The sequence below is a fragment of the Bos indicus x Bos taurus genome, chromosome X, assembly GCF_003369695.1.
Source record: "Bos indicus x Bos taurus breed Angus x Brahman F1 hybrid chromosome X, Bos_hybrid_MaternalHap_v2.0, whole genome shotgun sequence".
NCBI lineage: Eukaryota > Metazoa > Chordata > Mammalia > Artiodactyla > Bovidae > Bos > Bos indicus x Bos taurus.
The window spans coordinates 71868577-71883989 of record NC_040105.1 but is presented as its reverse complement, the minus strand read 5'-3'; the positions used below and the strand labels follow the sequence as shown (position 1 = coordinate 71883989).

General features: G+C 39.8%; 1 protein-coding gene across 1 annotated transcript; it reads right to left on the bottom strand.

The window, feature by feature from the left end:
• Positions 1–2960: 2960 nt before the first annotated feature.
• Positions 2961–13296, bottom strand: TBX22 (T-box 22). The gene is made up of 8 exons (XM_027534722.1): positions 13058–13296; positions 12263–12422; positions 11347–11448; positions 9267–9441; positions 8229–8393; positions 7775–7839; positions 7345–7430; positions 2961–4163 (listed from the first exon to the last, which is right to left on the bottom strand). Exons 1-8 carry the CDS (start codon positions 13233–13235, stop codon positions 3553–3555), a joined length of 1542 nt encoding a protein of 513 aa, XP_027390523.1. The 5' UTR covers positions 13236–13296; the 3' UTR covers positions 2961–3552.
• Between the last annotated feature and the right edge of the window lie 2117 nt (positions 13297–15413).

Here is a 15413-nt window from a genome sequence, read left to right as displayed (position 1 = left end):
CTAACTTGTATTTCCTGTGGTTTCTGCATTGCAGGTGAATTCTTTACCACTGAGCCACGAGGGAAGCCTAGATGTATATATATGGTCAAACAAAATGGAAATAGCAGTTTTAATTATTAGACTTGGGAGTCTATTATGTATCATTTGGTCACTTTCATTTGATACTTCATACTTTGTCTAATTTGAGTGATTTTTGATTTTTGTAGGTTTTAAAAGCAAACCTAATATTCAGTTGACACAGCTGAAATTAATATAATTTCATAGCATTCTGTTTTTCACTCCATAACCATTAGCCTCAACTTACCAAGTTACTCAAGTTTTGCAACATCTTATTTGGTAATAAGAATTTATTTAATATAACATAGTAAGGGTACTAAATATGAATTGTACATGAATTAGAAATGATAGCAATTTCCCACAGATGAGAAAATTGTTCAGAAAATAGAGGACTGCTTACTGAACTTCTTAAGGTCTCTTCCAAGTCTAATTTTCTATAAAGGTTTTCCCTTGGTTTCTTATTCAATTAAAAGTATTGAAGGACAATTTGTGAATATTATATAAAAACAGCTTAAAATAGATGCCTGGGTTCTAGCCTTTAAATGTTTTCCCCTTAATATAAATCACCTTTCCCAATATAGTTTATATTTGCAATTGTATATGGATTATACACAGAAAAATTATCTGAAATATAAAGTATGGTGTATATGTACTTGAGCAGCTACAAAATCAATGCCTTTTCTTAAATAACCATTAAAAAGTAACCCAGAATTGAGCTGCAGGAGTTGCTTGTATATTTTTGAGATTAGTTGTTTGTCAGTTGCTTCATTTGATATTATTTTCTCCCATTCTGAAGGCTGTCTTTTCACCTTGCTAATAGTTTCCTTTGATGTGCAGAAGCTTTTAATTTTAATTAGATCCCATTTGTTTATTTTTGCTTTTATTTCCAATATTCTGGGAGGTGGGTCATAGAGGATCCTGCTATGATGTATGTCAGAGAGTGTTTTGCCTATGTTCTCCTCTAAGAGTTTTAGAGTTTCTGGTCTTATGTTTAGATCTTTAATCCATTTTGAGTTTATTTTTGTGTATGGTGTTAGAAAGTGTTCTAGTTTCATTCTTTTACAAGTGGTTGACCAGAGGTGGATGAAACTGGAGCCTATTATACAGAGTGAAGTAAGCCAGAAAGAAAAACACCAATACAGTATACTAACACATATATATGGAATTTAGAAAGATGGTAATGACAACCCTGTATGCGAGACAGCAAAAGAGACACAGGTGTATAGAACAGTCTTTTGGGCTCTGTGGGAGAGGAAGGGGGGGATGATTTGGGAGAATGGCATTAAAATATGTATAATATAATATAAGAAATGAATCACCAGTCCACCTTCGATGTAGGATACAGGAAGCTTGGGTCTGGTGCACTGGGATGACCCAGAGGGATGGTATGGGGAGGGAGGTGGGAGGGGGGTTCAGGATGGGGAACACATGTACACCCATGGCGGATGCATGTTGATGTATGGCAAAACCAATATAATATTGTAAAGTTAAAAAATAAATAAATAAATAATAAAAAAATTAAAGTAACCCAGAAATTTTCTAGATTTTTCAGCCAAATACTTTATGGTTTTAGTTGCTAAGTATCTGCCATGTAAGTCATCAGAATAAGTTTTATTATAATCTGACTTGGGAGTTTCTGCTTTAAAAAAAATCATTCTTTTGGCAGTAAAAATTAGCCTACAGCTTTGCTGTTTAATAGTAGACAGGAATAGTGTGCTTGCTACTTTAAACCTTGATTTGATAAACTTGAGTAGTACAGGTTTTCTGCCTCAAAGACTTTTATAACAGGTACCTAATTAACTTGGACAATAAATAATTTTTCATCTTGACTAGAATACTCAGTTTGAATGTAACTATGTGCTGTTCTATCCCTATGCCCAGAAGTGAAGGGACATATAATTTTAATGCATGTATAAGAAGGTATATTTATAAGGTACATTTGAGAAGAAAAACTATTTTGAGCAAAATAAATAATGTTGACTCGTGTGTGTGTGCTTTGTTGTGTCTGATTCTTTGCAACTCCATGGACTGCAGTTCACCAGGATCCTTGTCCACGGAATTTTCCAGGCAAGAATACTGGAGTGGTTTGTCATTTGCTCCATCAGCTTATCTTCCTCAGTTAAGGATCAAATTCACATCTCTTGCATCTCCTGCATTGGAAGGCAGATTCTTTACCACAGTGCCACCTGTAAAGTCCAATAATGATATGCCTTCCCTAATATGGGACTTCCCAAGTGGCGCAGTGGTAACTAATCTGCCTGTCAATGCAGAAGCCACAGGAGACTTGGGTTTGATTCCTGAGCTGGAAAGATCCCCTGGAGAAGGAAATGGCAACCTACAATAGTATTCTTGCCTGAAAAATTCCATAGACAGAAGAGCCCAGAGGGCTTTAGTCCATGGGTCACGAAGAGTCAGACATGACTGAGTGACTGACTATGCTCCCTAATATGTGCTGGAAAAGTTTTTATAAAGCAGTTTTTCAGTGCAGTTAGTTTTTCAAGTCATACCATTGTGATGTGAAGGGCCTTGGCTTAATAAATTGTAAAGCTAGCAGCATCAAATTAAAATTAAAATCCAAGTCATCTTAAGGATATAGAGGTTATACTTAACAAATCTCTCCAGAAAATGTAGGACCAGGTGAAAGGAAACTTTTCAACTTCATAAACTAAAATTAAGTCTCATTTATGCTAATGTTGTATAGTTTACCATGATTGATGCAGAAGAGTGAAATTAAATTGTACCATTGTAATGCTAGTTTCATATTTATGGATTCAAATATATACTCACAATTCAAATCATAACTTTTAGTCTTTTTGAAGGACTACAAAAATTTGTAAACTTTGTACATAAAATGCCAGGTTTGCTAAAGTACTAAGTAAACAAACACCACCTGAGAATGATCTAAAAAATAAAAGAGCATAAAAGATCAAATTTATTTAAAATATTTTGTTGTTGATTTAATCTTCATGTTCCTTCAGGATTAAATGGTCCATAGGCTGCAAATATTAGTATTAGAATGTTAATGTCCCAACAGCAGAGTATAAAAGTATAAGGCAAATTAACAATGAAATGTTCTACAGTTATGAGATAGATAATTAAAACGATACCAATATTCATAGGTAAAGTTGAAATTGTTTCACTGCTTTCACAGGAATTAAATCTATCTTCTTTTGGTCATTGCCAATATTTAAGAGGCAGTTGTTGTAAACAGGCTTCACTATAATTAGGGACTTTGTTACCTGAAGTCATTTTTCACTGGTAATCTTACCTCATCAAACAATATTTATTGAGTATCTTATTTTGAGACTTAAGGCTACTGCAATCAGAGATTGCTATAGTTCATATCTGATTTATGGCATGTCATAAAGCACTTTAACAAAGGAATATCCTTCTGATAATGAAGCTTTTTAAGCCCTTTAGTTTTTGACCATTTTTGGTGACACATAAAGAAAATATATGCTTATTTGCAATCATTTTAGGAACATGACTATTTCATTAAAGGCAATGGCTAATTTTTGGATACCAATGAGAGTGATTGTATTTGCCTTCTATGAAAGAAACTTGACTGTTGTCATTCACTTTAAGACGGTTGGCAGCATTTACCAGTCTAGGTGGTGTGGAGAAGTTGTATCTATAAAAGCCATAGGAAGGATGGAAAGAGCAAGCAATTGCTTCCTGAGCAATGGGGTTTGGTGATAAAATATTTTCAAGTGCCTGTAATTCATACATTTGATTGGAAGATTTAGGTGCTTGTAGACACTGTCCATTTAAGTCTCCAGATGAACCATTTTTTGAATTGGTGACTCCCAAAGAAGATAACATGGGAACTTCCATCATGAGTGGGGCTGAAGACTGAGAACTGTTGTTGCTTGCTAGACTTTCAAGAGCAGACAAGACAAGAGGCTGTTGTTGCCAAAAATTATTTGGGCAAATCTTGTAGCAAAGGGGCAGGTTGATACTGTGTAGGTACACCTCTGGACGGGGCATTCCAAGGGAGCTTGTAGGTATGTGAAATGTAGGAGGTGAGCAAAGTGGAGAAAGCAAAGAGTTCAAAGGAGAAGGAGCCCCTCCACTAGAGGTCACTGGGGATGAGCTGCTGCTTCCACCTGTGAATGACAAGTCAATCAATGAACAATGAACTATATGTTCCTACTGAATCAGTAATCATGTCCATAACTATCCCTGCTTCATTCTTAGATTAGCTTTCTTTGCAAGTTCAGAGTTATTTAGCTGTTGCTGTTTAGTCACTAAGTTATGTCCAAGTCTTTTGAGAACCCATGCACTGTAGCCCTCAAGGCTCTTCTGCCCATGAGATTTCCCAGCAAGAATACTGGCGTGGTTTTCCATTTCCCTCTCCAGGGTATCTTCCCAATCCAGGCAACGAACCTATGTCTCCTGCTTGTCAGACAGATTCTTTACCACTGAGCCACCATGGAAGCCACAGTTATTTTGACTCCTTTGGAAAAGACCATTCCTCTGATCAAAGTTGAATATGGTATCTCTATTGCTACCACTACTACTTTTAGCATTACTAGTATGTATCATACATTGAGCATTCTTTATGCTCTAGAACTATACCAGGTACTTGAGCAACATTCATTCAATGAATTAAAAAAAGAAGCCTAATTAAATATGATCCAGAACCAATTATATCTTACAAATAAAAGTTTTTATCTTTAACTTAAAAAAAAAATTACTAAAATAAGTTCTAGATTAAATTTAACAAGTTGGTTGAGATTCTATAGAAAGCTTTAGTTGATTAAAAAAAATCACTGCATATGAAAGTAATCTTATAAATTAAAAAAAAGAACATTTAATATATTAGGTTTTCTCTTATGTGAAAATCACAGATGGGGAAAGGTCTATGATGCACTATATCAAGAATTAAAGACAGTTTTACAGGTTAAAAATACCAAGATGAAAATGAAACTGTTCATACCAATGTTGTTAGGTGATCCTTTATGGTTGCCTAGCATCTACTAAAATCAGGGATAAATATAATGCCCAGGAAAATCTAGATTCTACACCTTATATTTGTAATTATTTAATTTTTAAAAAAAATTGGTTATTGACTGAACTTGATCAAGTTTTTGTGGAGTTTTTTAGGGGCTACTATTTTTCTTAGTGTTTCCCTGGTAGCTCAGCTGGTAAAGAATCTGCCTGCAATTTTTCTTAACTATTTTAAAATACTTTTTGTTGTTCAGTTGCTAAGTCATGTCTGACTCTTTTCAACCCAATGGACTGTAACCCACCAGTCCCCTCTGTCCATGAGATAGTTCAGGCAAGAATACTGGAATGGATTGCCATTTTCTTTTCTAGGGGATCTTCCCAACCCAGGGATTGAACCCATGTCTCCTGCATTGCAGGGGGACTCTTTATTGCTGAGCCACCACAGAAGCCCATTTTTATATGTAAACATAGCTTAATCCTATATCAACAGGGTGGAAAATATCTTTTATAATTAAACATCCAAATATCATTTAAACAAAAATGGTACCCCTTTTCTTTGTAATTTGAGAACATTCTGGACATCTTAAATAATTGAGAAAAATATATATTTTAAATTATTAATGATCATCTTTAGCTTTTTACAAATTAATGTGTTTTGTGTTGACTTGGATAATTTAAAATCATCCTGCCTAGATGGTATTAAAGTGATACTATCAAATAAGTGTTCATATTTTTCTAGGCAACTTGAACCAAATTAATACAGTCAATTCAGTGAAATATTTCACTAAATAATTAGACTTGATTTCTTTACATTTCAATTAGTTGTTATGATATTTTTATGTAAAATTCAACCTAACTATAATGTAACTAACTTTCAATTAATGTTTAAAGACAAACAACTTTAATGAAGTAAAGACAAAAAGGGTAAAATAATTCCATATTGCTCATGAATAAAGACTTTTCTATTTATAATTGAATATCATAGTAAATGAAGGTATGCATTCTTCTACCAGAAAGCCTGCATTGTCAAGTTATTATTTAGTCAGGTGATGTACTACCTGACAACAAATGCTCTGCAGCTATTTTAAGTGCTTATGGCAATTAAGCAAATTGGAATAGCTTAGTATTGTTTTTGACATTTATTTTTCCTACTAACAATGAAAGGAAAATTGAAGCCAAGTAATGATGAAATTTAATGGAAGTCATTTTTATCATGCACTGAAAGTATCTCATAAAATACAAAATATTTATTTTAATATCTAACATATTTGAAAATAAGGCCACTAGTGCATGCCAGGGCTTTCCTAATAGTTCAGTTTGTAAAGAATCTGCCTGCAATGCAGGAGATCCAGGTTTGATTCCTGGGTCAGGAAGATCCACTGAGAAGGGATTGGCTACCCACTCCTATATACTTGGGCTGTGGTAAAGAACCTGCCTGCAATGACAGTATACTAATGCATATATATGGAATTTAGAAAGATGGTAATGATAACCCTGTATGCGAGGCAGCAAAAGAGACACAGATGTATAGAACACTATTTTGGACTCTGTAGGAGAGGGAGAGGGTGGGATGATTTGAGAGAATGGCATTGAAACATGTATAATATCATATATGAAACAAATCACCAGCCCGAGTTCGATGCATGATACTGGTTGCTTGGGGCTGGTGCCCTGGGACGACCCAGAGGGATGGAGGAAGGAGGAGGGAGTGGGGTTCGGGATGGGGAACACGTGTATACCTGTGACGGATTCATGTTGGTGCATGGCAAAACCAATACAATATTGTAAATTAATTAACTTCCTAAAATAAATAAATTTAGATTAAAAAAAAATCTGCCTGCAATGCGGGAGACTTGGGTTTGATCCCTGGGTTGGGAAGATTCCCTGGAGAAGGTAAAGGATATCCACTCCAGTATTTTGGCCTGGAGAATTCCACGGACTGTATAGTCCATGGGGTCACAAAGAGTCAGACATGACTGAGAAACTTTCACTTCACTTCACTTCAATTCAGTGTATCACAGGCAGATTCTAAAGAATATGAGATAGTGAGCTGCTGAAAGACCCAGGTGATTTCTACAGCTCTCAGGATGAATGATAACTCAAGAAGTTACAAGTCAGTAAATCCACCATTAATTATCATGTTTACACTCTTTTCCATTTTGCCTGTTTCTCTCCCTTTTTGCTTCTTATCTCCTCATCAAGATAAATATACACTCACTTGATTGTAAGCACACATTTTCTAGCATGTACTTATATTCTTGTGTAGTATTTGTACAGAGCTTCTGATGGTCATTATTTTATTAACATTTAAAAATAAAAATTAATGAAACATCTTACTTTGTGTGTCTGCACTAAAAGTTTTAAAATCCAAAGTGAGAGAAGGCCTCCATGGATATGTCTCTAAAAGTCCATCCAGTACACCCCTGAAAAAGATGTACAACCTTTAGCAAGTTGAGAATGCAATTCTTGAAAATAATAATTTATGTAAACTTTTGAGTTATTTTGTTATAGTTTTTAAGAGTGAATAAAATTCCCAGTGTTTATCCCTAAATAAAAGCCCAAGAATCTAGAATAAATAATATCTTAAAAGTGGGTTGGGGGGGTTGGGAGGAGGCAAGATTTTAGAGATAAAGTATCTAGGTTTCTTTCTTACTACCTACTAGTTACAAAATGCAGGGACTCTGGGCTTCTGAGCCACAGTTTCTTTAGCTGTAGTACTTGTGAAAAGGGCTATATAAATATTAGATGTGACTGTTATATTGCTTACCTGTTTCTTCCAGGATCTCTAAATCCTTTAGCAAAAGGATTCCTGTCTATTTTCAGTTTGGTTATCTAAGGATTCAGAAGAAAAAGAAAGATAAAGTCAGTGACCTCAGTAGAAAACACTGCCATTGTTGTTGTTGCTTTTAATGGTTACAACAACAGCAAAACCTTCCAAAGTGTAATATAGCGTGTTAAATAAACATTAAGCATATTGCTAAGTCAAATTTGGAATGTTTATCACCTTTCTCTCCTGGCATTCTTTGTCCTGCTCTTCTTTAACACAAGATCCACAAAACTCATAATCAAACTTGCCTTGATTACTAGCAATAAGACTATGGATTCTTTTTAATGGATTTCTTTTTAATTGTGGAAAATTGAATCCATATAGTACAACTTCACTCTGTCCCTAAAGCTTCTCCAGAGCCATTCCTGCTTGCCTGGGACCTAGTTGGCTTTACCTGCTGATTTTGGTAAGCTGTCACCGTGGTGAATTCAGTTTCTTTAAAGGAGAATGTTTTAACCCCTTCAGCAGGCAGAGACTGAATCCGGGACATGTCAACCCTGCTGTCTTGTTTCATCACGTGCACACGGGGCTTGTACTTGTGCATGGACTGCAGAATGATCTGGAGGAGAAATAATCAAATTCTGCCTAGTAATTGGCTTCCCCTCCCCTACACTGGTCCCCTCTCATCAGCACCCTGAAACTTCCCACACAAAAGTGAAGCTAAACCAGAAAGCCTAGGCTAACCCCACTTTTCTGTGCCATTTGGCACTAGACAGAGGTTCTCAGGTATAAGGGATTTCAGGAAATGGACACCACAGTGGCACCAGTAAGCAGTGGTTCCATTTCAAGTTGAGGTCTTTTCCTGCTTCCAAATGTGGGTGAGCATGTAATGTTCCCAAGTGTCATTGAGATCCAACTGCCTGCCATAAGTTCCCTGGGCTTATTTAACTGATGGGAAACTATTTGACCCTCCCTACCTCCTAAACCAAGAAGAATCCTTCTTCCTTTTGTGGCTAGCACAGTGTCAGGTCAGGCAGGCCAGAGGTGATGTGCACCTGGGAAGAAGGTTCAAGGTCTATGTGACCTGAAAGGCCTTCCATGCAGGTGGGTTGTGGAGAAGACTTCCACCATACCATGAAACATAGAAGGTGCACCTCAGGGGAAGAGCCCACAGTGATTGCCAGGAAAGCTAAAGTGCCAGATTGCTCAGGTAAGAGTTCCCTTTCACTCTCACAACCAGACATCCTGGTTTAAACAAGTCACATTCAGCCCTCAAACTTCTCTTATTCACCATCTCCAACCCCCAGCATTCTCAGATGCCAAACAAAAGTCACAAGAGCTACTTTGGTCACTGGCCCAGAACTTGGACAGTTCCTGAAAACCACAACTAGCACACCTGGGGGACACCTTCTTGGCCTTTCCAAGGTGAACCTCCAGCTGACGCCTTGGCATCTTCCTCTTCTCCTTGGGACAAAGGATTGTGCACACTTACATGACCTTTGTCGTCCATCTCATTGTTAGTGAGTTTCACACGATCAAAGCTGATGATCTGGCGCATCCATGTCTCTCCTGAACAAGGTGAGTCTGGGTGAATATAGACCCTGGGAGTGATGCATGAGTGGTCTGTATTCCCAGCTATCATCCACTGGGAGCTGTGATAGATGTACCTGAAAATGAGTGGAGTGTGACTTTAGGCACCGGCCAAAGCCAGGAGTAGGGGCTGCTGTGAACTGGTTCTAAAGAACTTGGTCAAGTTTTGCCTGCTAATCTCAAAGTGAGTGGGAGTGTTCAGTAGCTCAGCTGTGTACCACTCTTTGTGATCCCATGGACTGTAGCCCACCAAACTTCTTTGTCTGTGGAATTTTCCAGGCAAGAATATTGGAGTGGGTTGTCATTTCCTTCTTCAGGGTCTCTTCCCAACCCAGGGATGGAACCCACATCTCCATGTCTCCTGAATTGCAGAGGGTTTCTTTACCACTGGGCTGCTGGATTTAACATGATTTCCAGACAGCATCCAGGGATAGAAAACAAACTGTATATAAGCATATGTCATTAAAATGCTGCAAAGTGCCAGGGCAAGTATAATGTCATGGGATTTCATAGTCTGGTTTGTATCTCCTTACAGAAACTGCAACAAAAATTGATCTAACTTGTTTCACCATGCAGAGACACCCAAAAAATCCTCCTGTCCCACAAGTGTTAGGGAAGAAGCAGAGGAGTGAGGAAAGTATCGGTGTGGCCCACTGCCACTAGCAGTTGTGGAAACCCCTTTTGCCACAATGCTTTATATCAGAATACCCTCAAGGAACTCTGCCCACTGTGGTCTTGATTTTCCCATTGTCTCCAATCTTTTTTTTCCCACTTAATGTTTTTAATTGAAGCATAATTGCTTTACAGAATTTTGTGGTTTTTCTGTCATATATCAATAAGAATCAGCCACAAGTACACCCATGTCCCCTCCCTCTCAAACCTCCCTTCCATCACCCTCCCTATCCCACCCTTCTAGATGTCACAGAGCCCCTGTTTGAGTTCCCTGAGTCATACAGCAAATTCCCATTGGCTATCTATTTTACATATGGTATTGTAAGTTTCCATGTTACTCTCTCCATACACCTCACCCTCTCCATCCTCCCCTCCCCCATGTCCATAGGTCTATTCTCTATGTCTGTTTGTCCATTGTCTCCAATCTTAATGGCTTAGTTATGTGCCAAATTCCCAAACCAGTTCAAGCATGAAAAGCAGCTTGTTCTGCTATTTTGGGGTTACGGTCCTAACAGGTTCTCCAGCCCAGCCTAATTCTTGCCTCTCACACCCAGCACTGGGCGCTATGCAGGCTGTTTCCTAGAAAGGCTAGACATCCATTTCGGTTGAATGCTCATTTGGCTGAGTGAGGGCAGGGGCTGCCACCCAACCCCCAAACCCTTGAGTTAAAGCATGCAAAGACCCCAGCTTCTGGGCTGCTAGCTAAGAAGAGCCTCTTAACTTTAGATCAGTGTGGCCACTTTTAGCCTGCTTTAAGTAGAGAGCTTACATTAAGAGAAATGTTACTTGAATTCTCTGGGACCTGGCCTCTGCTTCAGGTAAGAGGCTAAGGAAGGAAGAAAAAACATGGACCTAGGTAAGATAACTGCTTGACTAGCTTTGGGTGGCAAATTAGAATATTGTTCAAGGACCCAGCCCTAAAGTAGCACAGTCCAGAGCCCGGTAGAGCCCCAGAAGCCCCAGCATTTCTCCCCAAATTCCTTTAAACAGCTTCCCTCCTAGTTGTTGAGCCCATACCCTCTGCAGTTTGTGGAGTCAAGGCTAGGATAGACGGTCAGTGAGAGGTTTGGGGTACATTGAAGTGCCAGTTGAAATCTGTGTGCCAGGAATGAGAGAAAAGAAAAACAAGTCTTCTTTTCTCTCAGTCTGAACTCCCTGAACTCCAGTCTAAGGGAGAAAACTCAACTCTCAAAGCCCACAGAAGAATAAATTCCCCCTTCAATGGTAGAGTTTTCAAAACAGTGCTGTCAGGTTCCATAGATCTGAATACCCATTCCAGGCCTGTAGTACCCTCCTTTGGTCCCAGTTACCTATAGCGTTTGGAATCTACTGGCACCACATCAATGGCCACATAGTACTGTTTCCCTGGGTCCAGTCCTTTCACTTTGACCCGAACAGAGGGGAACATCCGCCTGTGGGAGAAAAAACAGCGACTGACCTGGGCACGATTAGAAATGTTTGGAGCAGGGGCAAGGTTGGGGACAAATGAAAATCAAAGGCATTCACAATACTCTTCTCATTCTAGACAGGTTCAGGAATGACATTTGGTTCATGAAGAAAGATTTCTGGTTATATATTTGATTGAACAAACTCAAGATTTCTGAGTGGAGCAGAATATTCTTACCATGAGGCTTTCGTCTGCCCCACTTCCCACCACCACCACCACATAGAAGAAAAATAGGAGAGAAAAAGCTGTTCCCCTCCCATCAGTGGTGCTTTCTGTGAGGCAGATTTGGAGAAGACTGAAATTAAGAAGATTCACATACACAAAAATTACCCAGGTGATGTGAGGAAACTGTCCCACAGGAAGAGGGAAAGACCAACCTCAAATTGACTTGGGCTCAGTTTAGTCAGCCTGCTTGATGGGATATTGTTCACTAATAACTGTGAGGCTTTAACAGAAGGGCCTGACTGTAGCTTAAGACGTGGGGGTGGCATCTGGCACCTGCCTTGGCAGGTTTAATTTTTATCATTTACTTCACAGGCAGAAGCTGAGAGAATGAATTCTTAGAACAGGGTGTACAGGAAAGAAAGGATGAGCCACTAACAATGGCCAGGCAAGGCCTACTCTGGTCAACTGAGAGACAGTGGTTCCTAATACTTTTCTGGGGTGTGGATATGGGGAGAGGGGTACAGGAGCATAAAACTGGAGGAGCTCATTTTATGTGATAAGAACATTAAGTGCCTACTGTGTGAAGCCCTTGAACAACTTGGGCAAAGCCAAACCTGCCAGCCTTTGTAATGATCATCTCAGTCCCAATGTCATGGAATCTCTTCCACAGCTCAGATCCTTGAAGTTCCACTTGAATAATATCTTTCTCTTCCAGACTTCCAAAGCTGTTAAAGCCGAAAGTAGTTGCTAAAGGATCTGTTTTGGTTCGCTTTTCTGTGGGAAATAGAGACACCCAGAGTTTGAGAGAGCTTCGCAGCCGTGCACCCCCTTCTCACTGACGCCTGTCTCAGAACAGACCAGCCTTGTCTCTTTCCTGGGAACCTTGGCGACTAATTTCCAAGTTCTTCAAAATACCCGCTATGTCCCCCTTGATGGAGAAAAGGGGACCCAGGTCGTGCCCTGTGAAATGCATGACACTTCTTCAAATTTTCCCACTCTCATCTCTTTTGGAGAATTTTGGTCCCTGATGCTGAATCACCTGGGGATCTGGGTCCTTGCCTGCTTCTTACTCTGAGCAACAGCCATCCTCTGGCTCTCAGGGTTTCCAGGAGGTTGGAGAGACTCACTTCACAAACCTGTGGGGATTTCCCCTTCACCGCAAATGAACGGCAATACTATAGGCTGAACTTGGAGGCTCTGAAACTTCCCCCTACAGCCAGATGGCTGAGATATCCCCGCAGCCCGGAACGCGGCCAACAGCTGGGCCAAGGCATCCTTTGATAGGGCTAAGACATCCTTTGATTGGGCCAGCAGCCCTCAAGCAGCCTTGAGAGGCCCGCCTGAGACTTTCGGACCCAGCAAACTAGGGTAGCTGGCGCAGGGATTTGGGCTGCGGTAGAGGTACTTACCAGGCGGCTCACTCTTCGTCCCTGCAGCGGCGCTGCTCCTTCTGTCCTCCTCCTCTCCACCCTCTTTCTCAAGCAGCTCAGGTTGAGTCTCTTCTCTAGGGTCTTGTAGTTTTCTTTTGATGGGTCTCCCCACCAAGGCTTCCACCGAGAAGGCATGCGCCCGAGAGCTCAGAGCCATCCCTGGAGAGGCTGAAGAAAACTGTACTCTGCAAAGATTGAACCTGAGCTGGGTTAGGGAGGGAGAGGGTGGGAGGGCGCCGAGGATAGGCAAAGGAGGGAAAGCGGGAAAATCAGAAAAACTGAGAACTCAGAAAAAATTTTCTAAATCTATATGCAGGAGGAAAAAATGTATTTTTATATATACATATAAATGTTCTTTGAATAGACAGGATGCAAGAAGATTAAACTGGAGTTAGAGTCCTCTGGAGTCTAGTCCCCTTTGTGGTCTCCTCCCTCCCAGTGGACATGTGCGGGCCATCAGTCCTCAGATCCCTGATTCCGTGACTTGTCAGAGCTCAGAGATTGGCAAGCACAGCGCTTTTAGGGAGCAGACCTGCCGCCAATGGCGGCTCAGGCCGCTCGGATTGGGAGATACTGTTGCATCCGACTCAGTGAATACCCAGCTGGTCGGCTGCTCCTAGCCTCCACTGTTTGTTTTGGAAACTGTTGGAAGTATAGAAAAAAAAGAAAAAGAAAAAAAAAAAAAAACACCGTGAGTGACACTTCAGTCTGACAGGGAAGGGGGAGGTGGGGGTGTAGGGATAAAAGTGGGTGGAGGTTGATTGGAAAGGAATTCGGGATAGTCTAATGAGGAGGAGGGGTATAAAAACTTACTGTTTTACATTAAATTGTGAAACTTGAAGACACGCAAAGTAATTGCCCACGGGAGACCACTTTTCCAACAAAAGTGAAACTGATTTAACCAGATCCAGAGAAGTATATAGGGGTTTTTGTTCTTAAGTGAGTACACCAGGGAAACAAAGAGCAGCACAAGCTTTCTGGGCCTGTTTGTTCTACAGTCTGGATCTCAAACTAGGTGGGCCCTGTGCTGGTCTGACCTCCTTATCTAGGTGGGGAGATAAGAGAGTGCAGGCAGGAAGCTCCCAGATGACCACTGTCAATGATGAAGAACAAACCTGGGCCTTCAGTCCCTGCTTCTACTGTGCCCAATATTCCCACATACAGCCTCTTACAGGGTTTAATTAACAAACACAGCCTAAGAATTCCAGGGCCACAAGTAGAGCACCAATCAGAATTGTGCTTCCAATGATGTGGCACCTCAAAATGTTGTGCTTAGTAACTGATTCCATTGTCTCCTGAAATATCCTCCTGGGCTAAATTTTCTTTTCCTAAAAATGGATAAAGTCACCTTTTTTGTGTCAGGAAGCAACTTGCCTACCACTTCCAAGGAATGTGTTTATGCATGCAGACCTGAGAGGCCTGCCTGTGTGCTTGGGATTTAATCATACACTTTTTATCAGGCATTCCTGGGCTCTCTTGCAAACTGCATCCTAACTCCTGACATTTTCAGCTTTTCAGAGAGCTGAACTCTCCCATGTGTACTGAACTAAGTTGTAGTTAAGTTATGTTAACTTGTTTCCTGAGAGTAAAGTTTTTGCAAGCCTCAGAACCAGCTCTCTGATTTGTTCAGCTGCCAAAGCACTAGGCTGTCAGCTACCTGAGGCATGAGGGACATGCATTTATGATAGAAGTTCTTTTTTCCACTGCTGAAAGTCTCCTTTGAATATTCTCTTTATTTCAACCAGAAACACTCATGAACCTTTATAAGAGATTCTTCAGCCCACATGGAACATGCAGAGACAGAGAGAGAGAGAGAGAGGGGCTCTGGAACCCATAGATGTCCACATTAGAAAGAAAGTTTTTTGGTTGACAATTGGACAATCCTTACAGTAAAATGTTGATTTTGAATTGCCAAAAAATTGTTATAACTAGGAACACATACAGAATTTATCTCTTGAAGAAAAATTAAATTTGTATTTAATACAAATCAAATAGTCTCAAAGTCTAAGGAGATACAGAGGATATAGATGTGCCTTCAGGTATATACGGTTTTGAAAGCTCTTACTGAACATGAAATCTGAACTTGCTTTAAGGAGAGATAAAGCAGTTTTTAATTCTCTAATAAAAATCTAATATTTTATTAATCACTATAAATAGGTATTATGGGGTCACAGAAGAGTCAAATACAACTGAGCAACTAAACAACAACAACAAATAAATATGTTATTTGACACATGCACAAAACAAGGTCAACCCTGAAAATATTGCTTCTGATGAACTGTATGTGTGTTAAAATAAATGTTCAGATGTAAGTTTGTTTCTGAAAATGTTACGT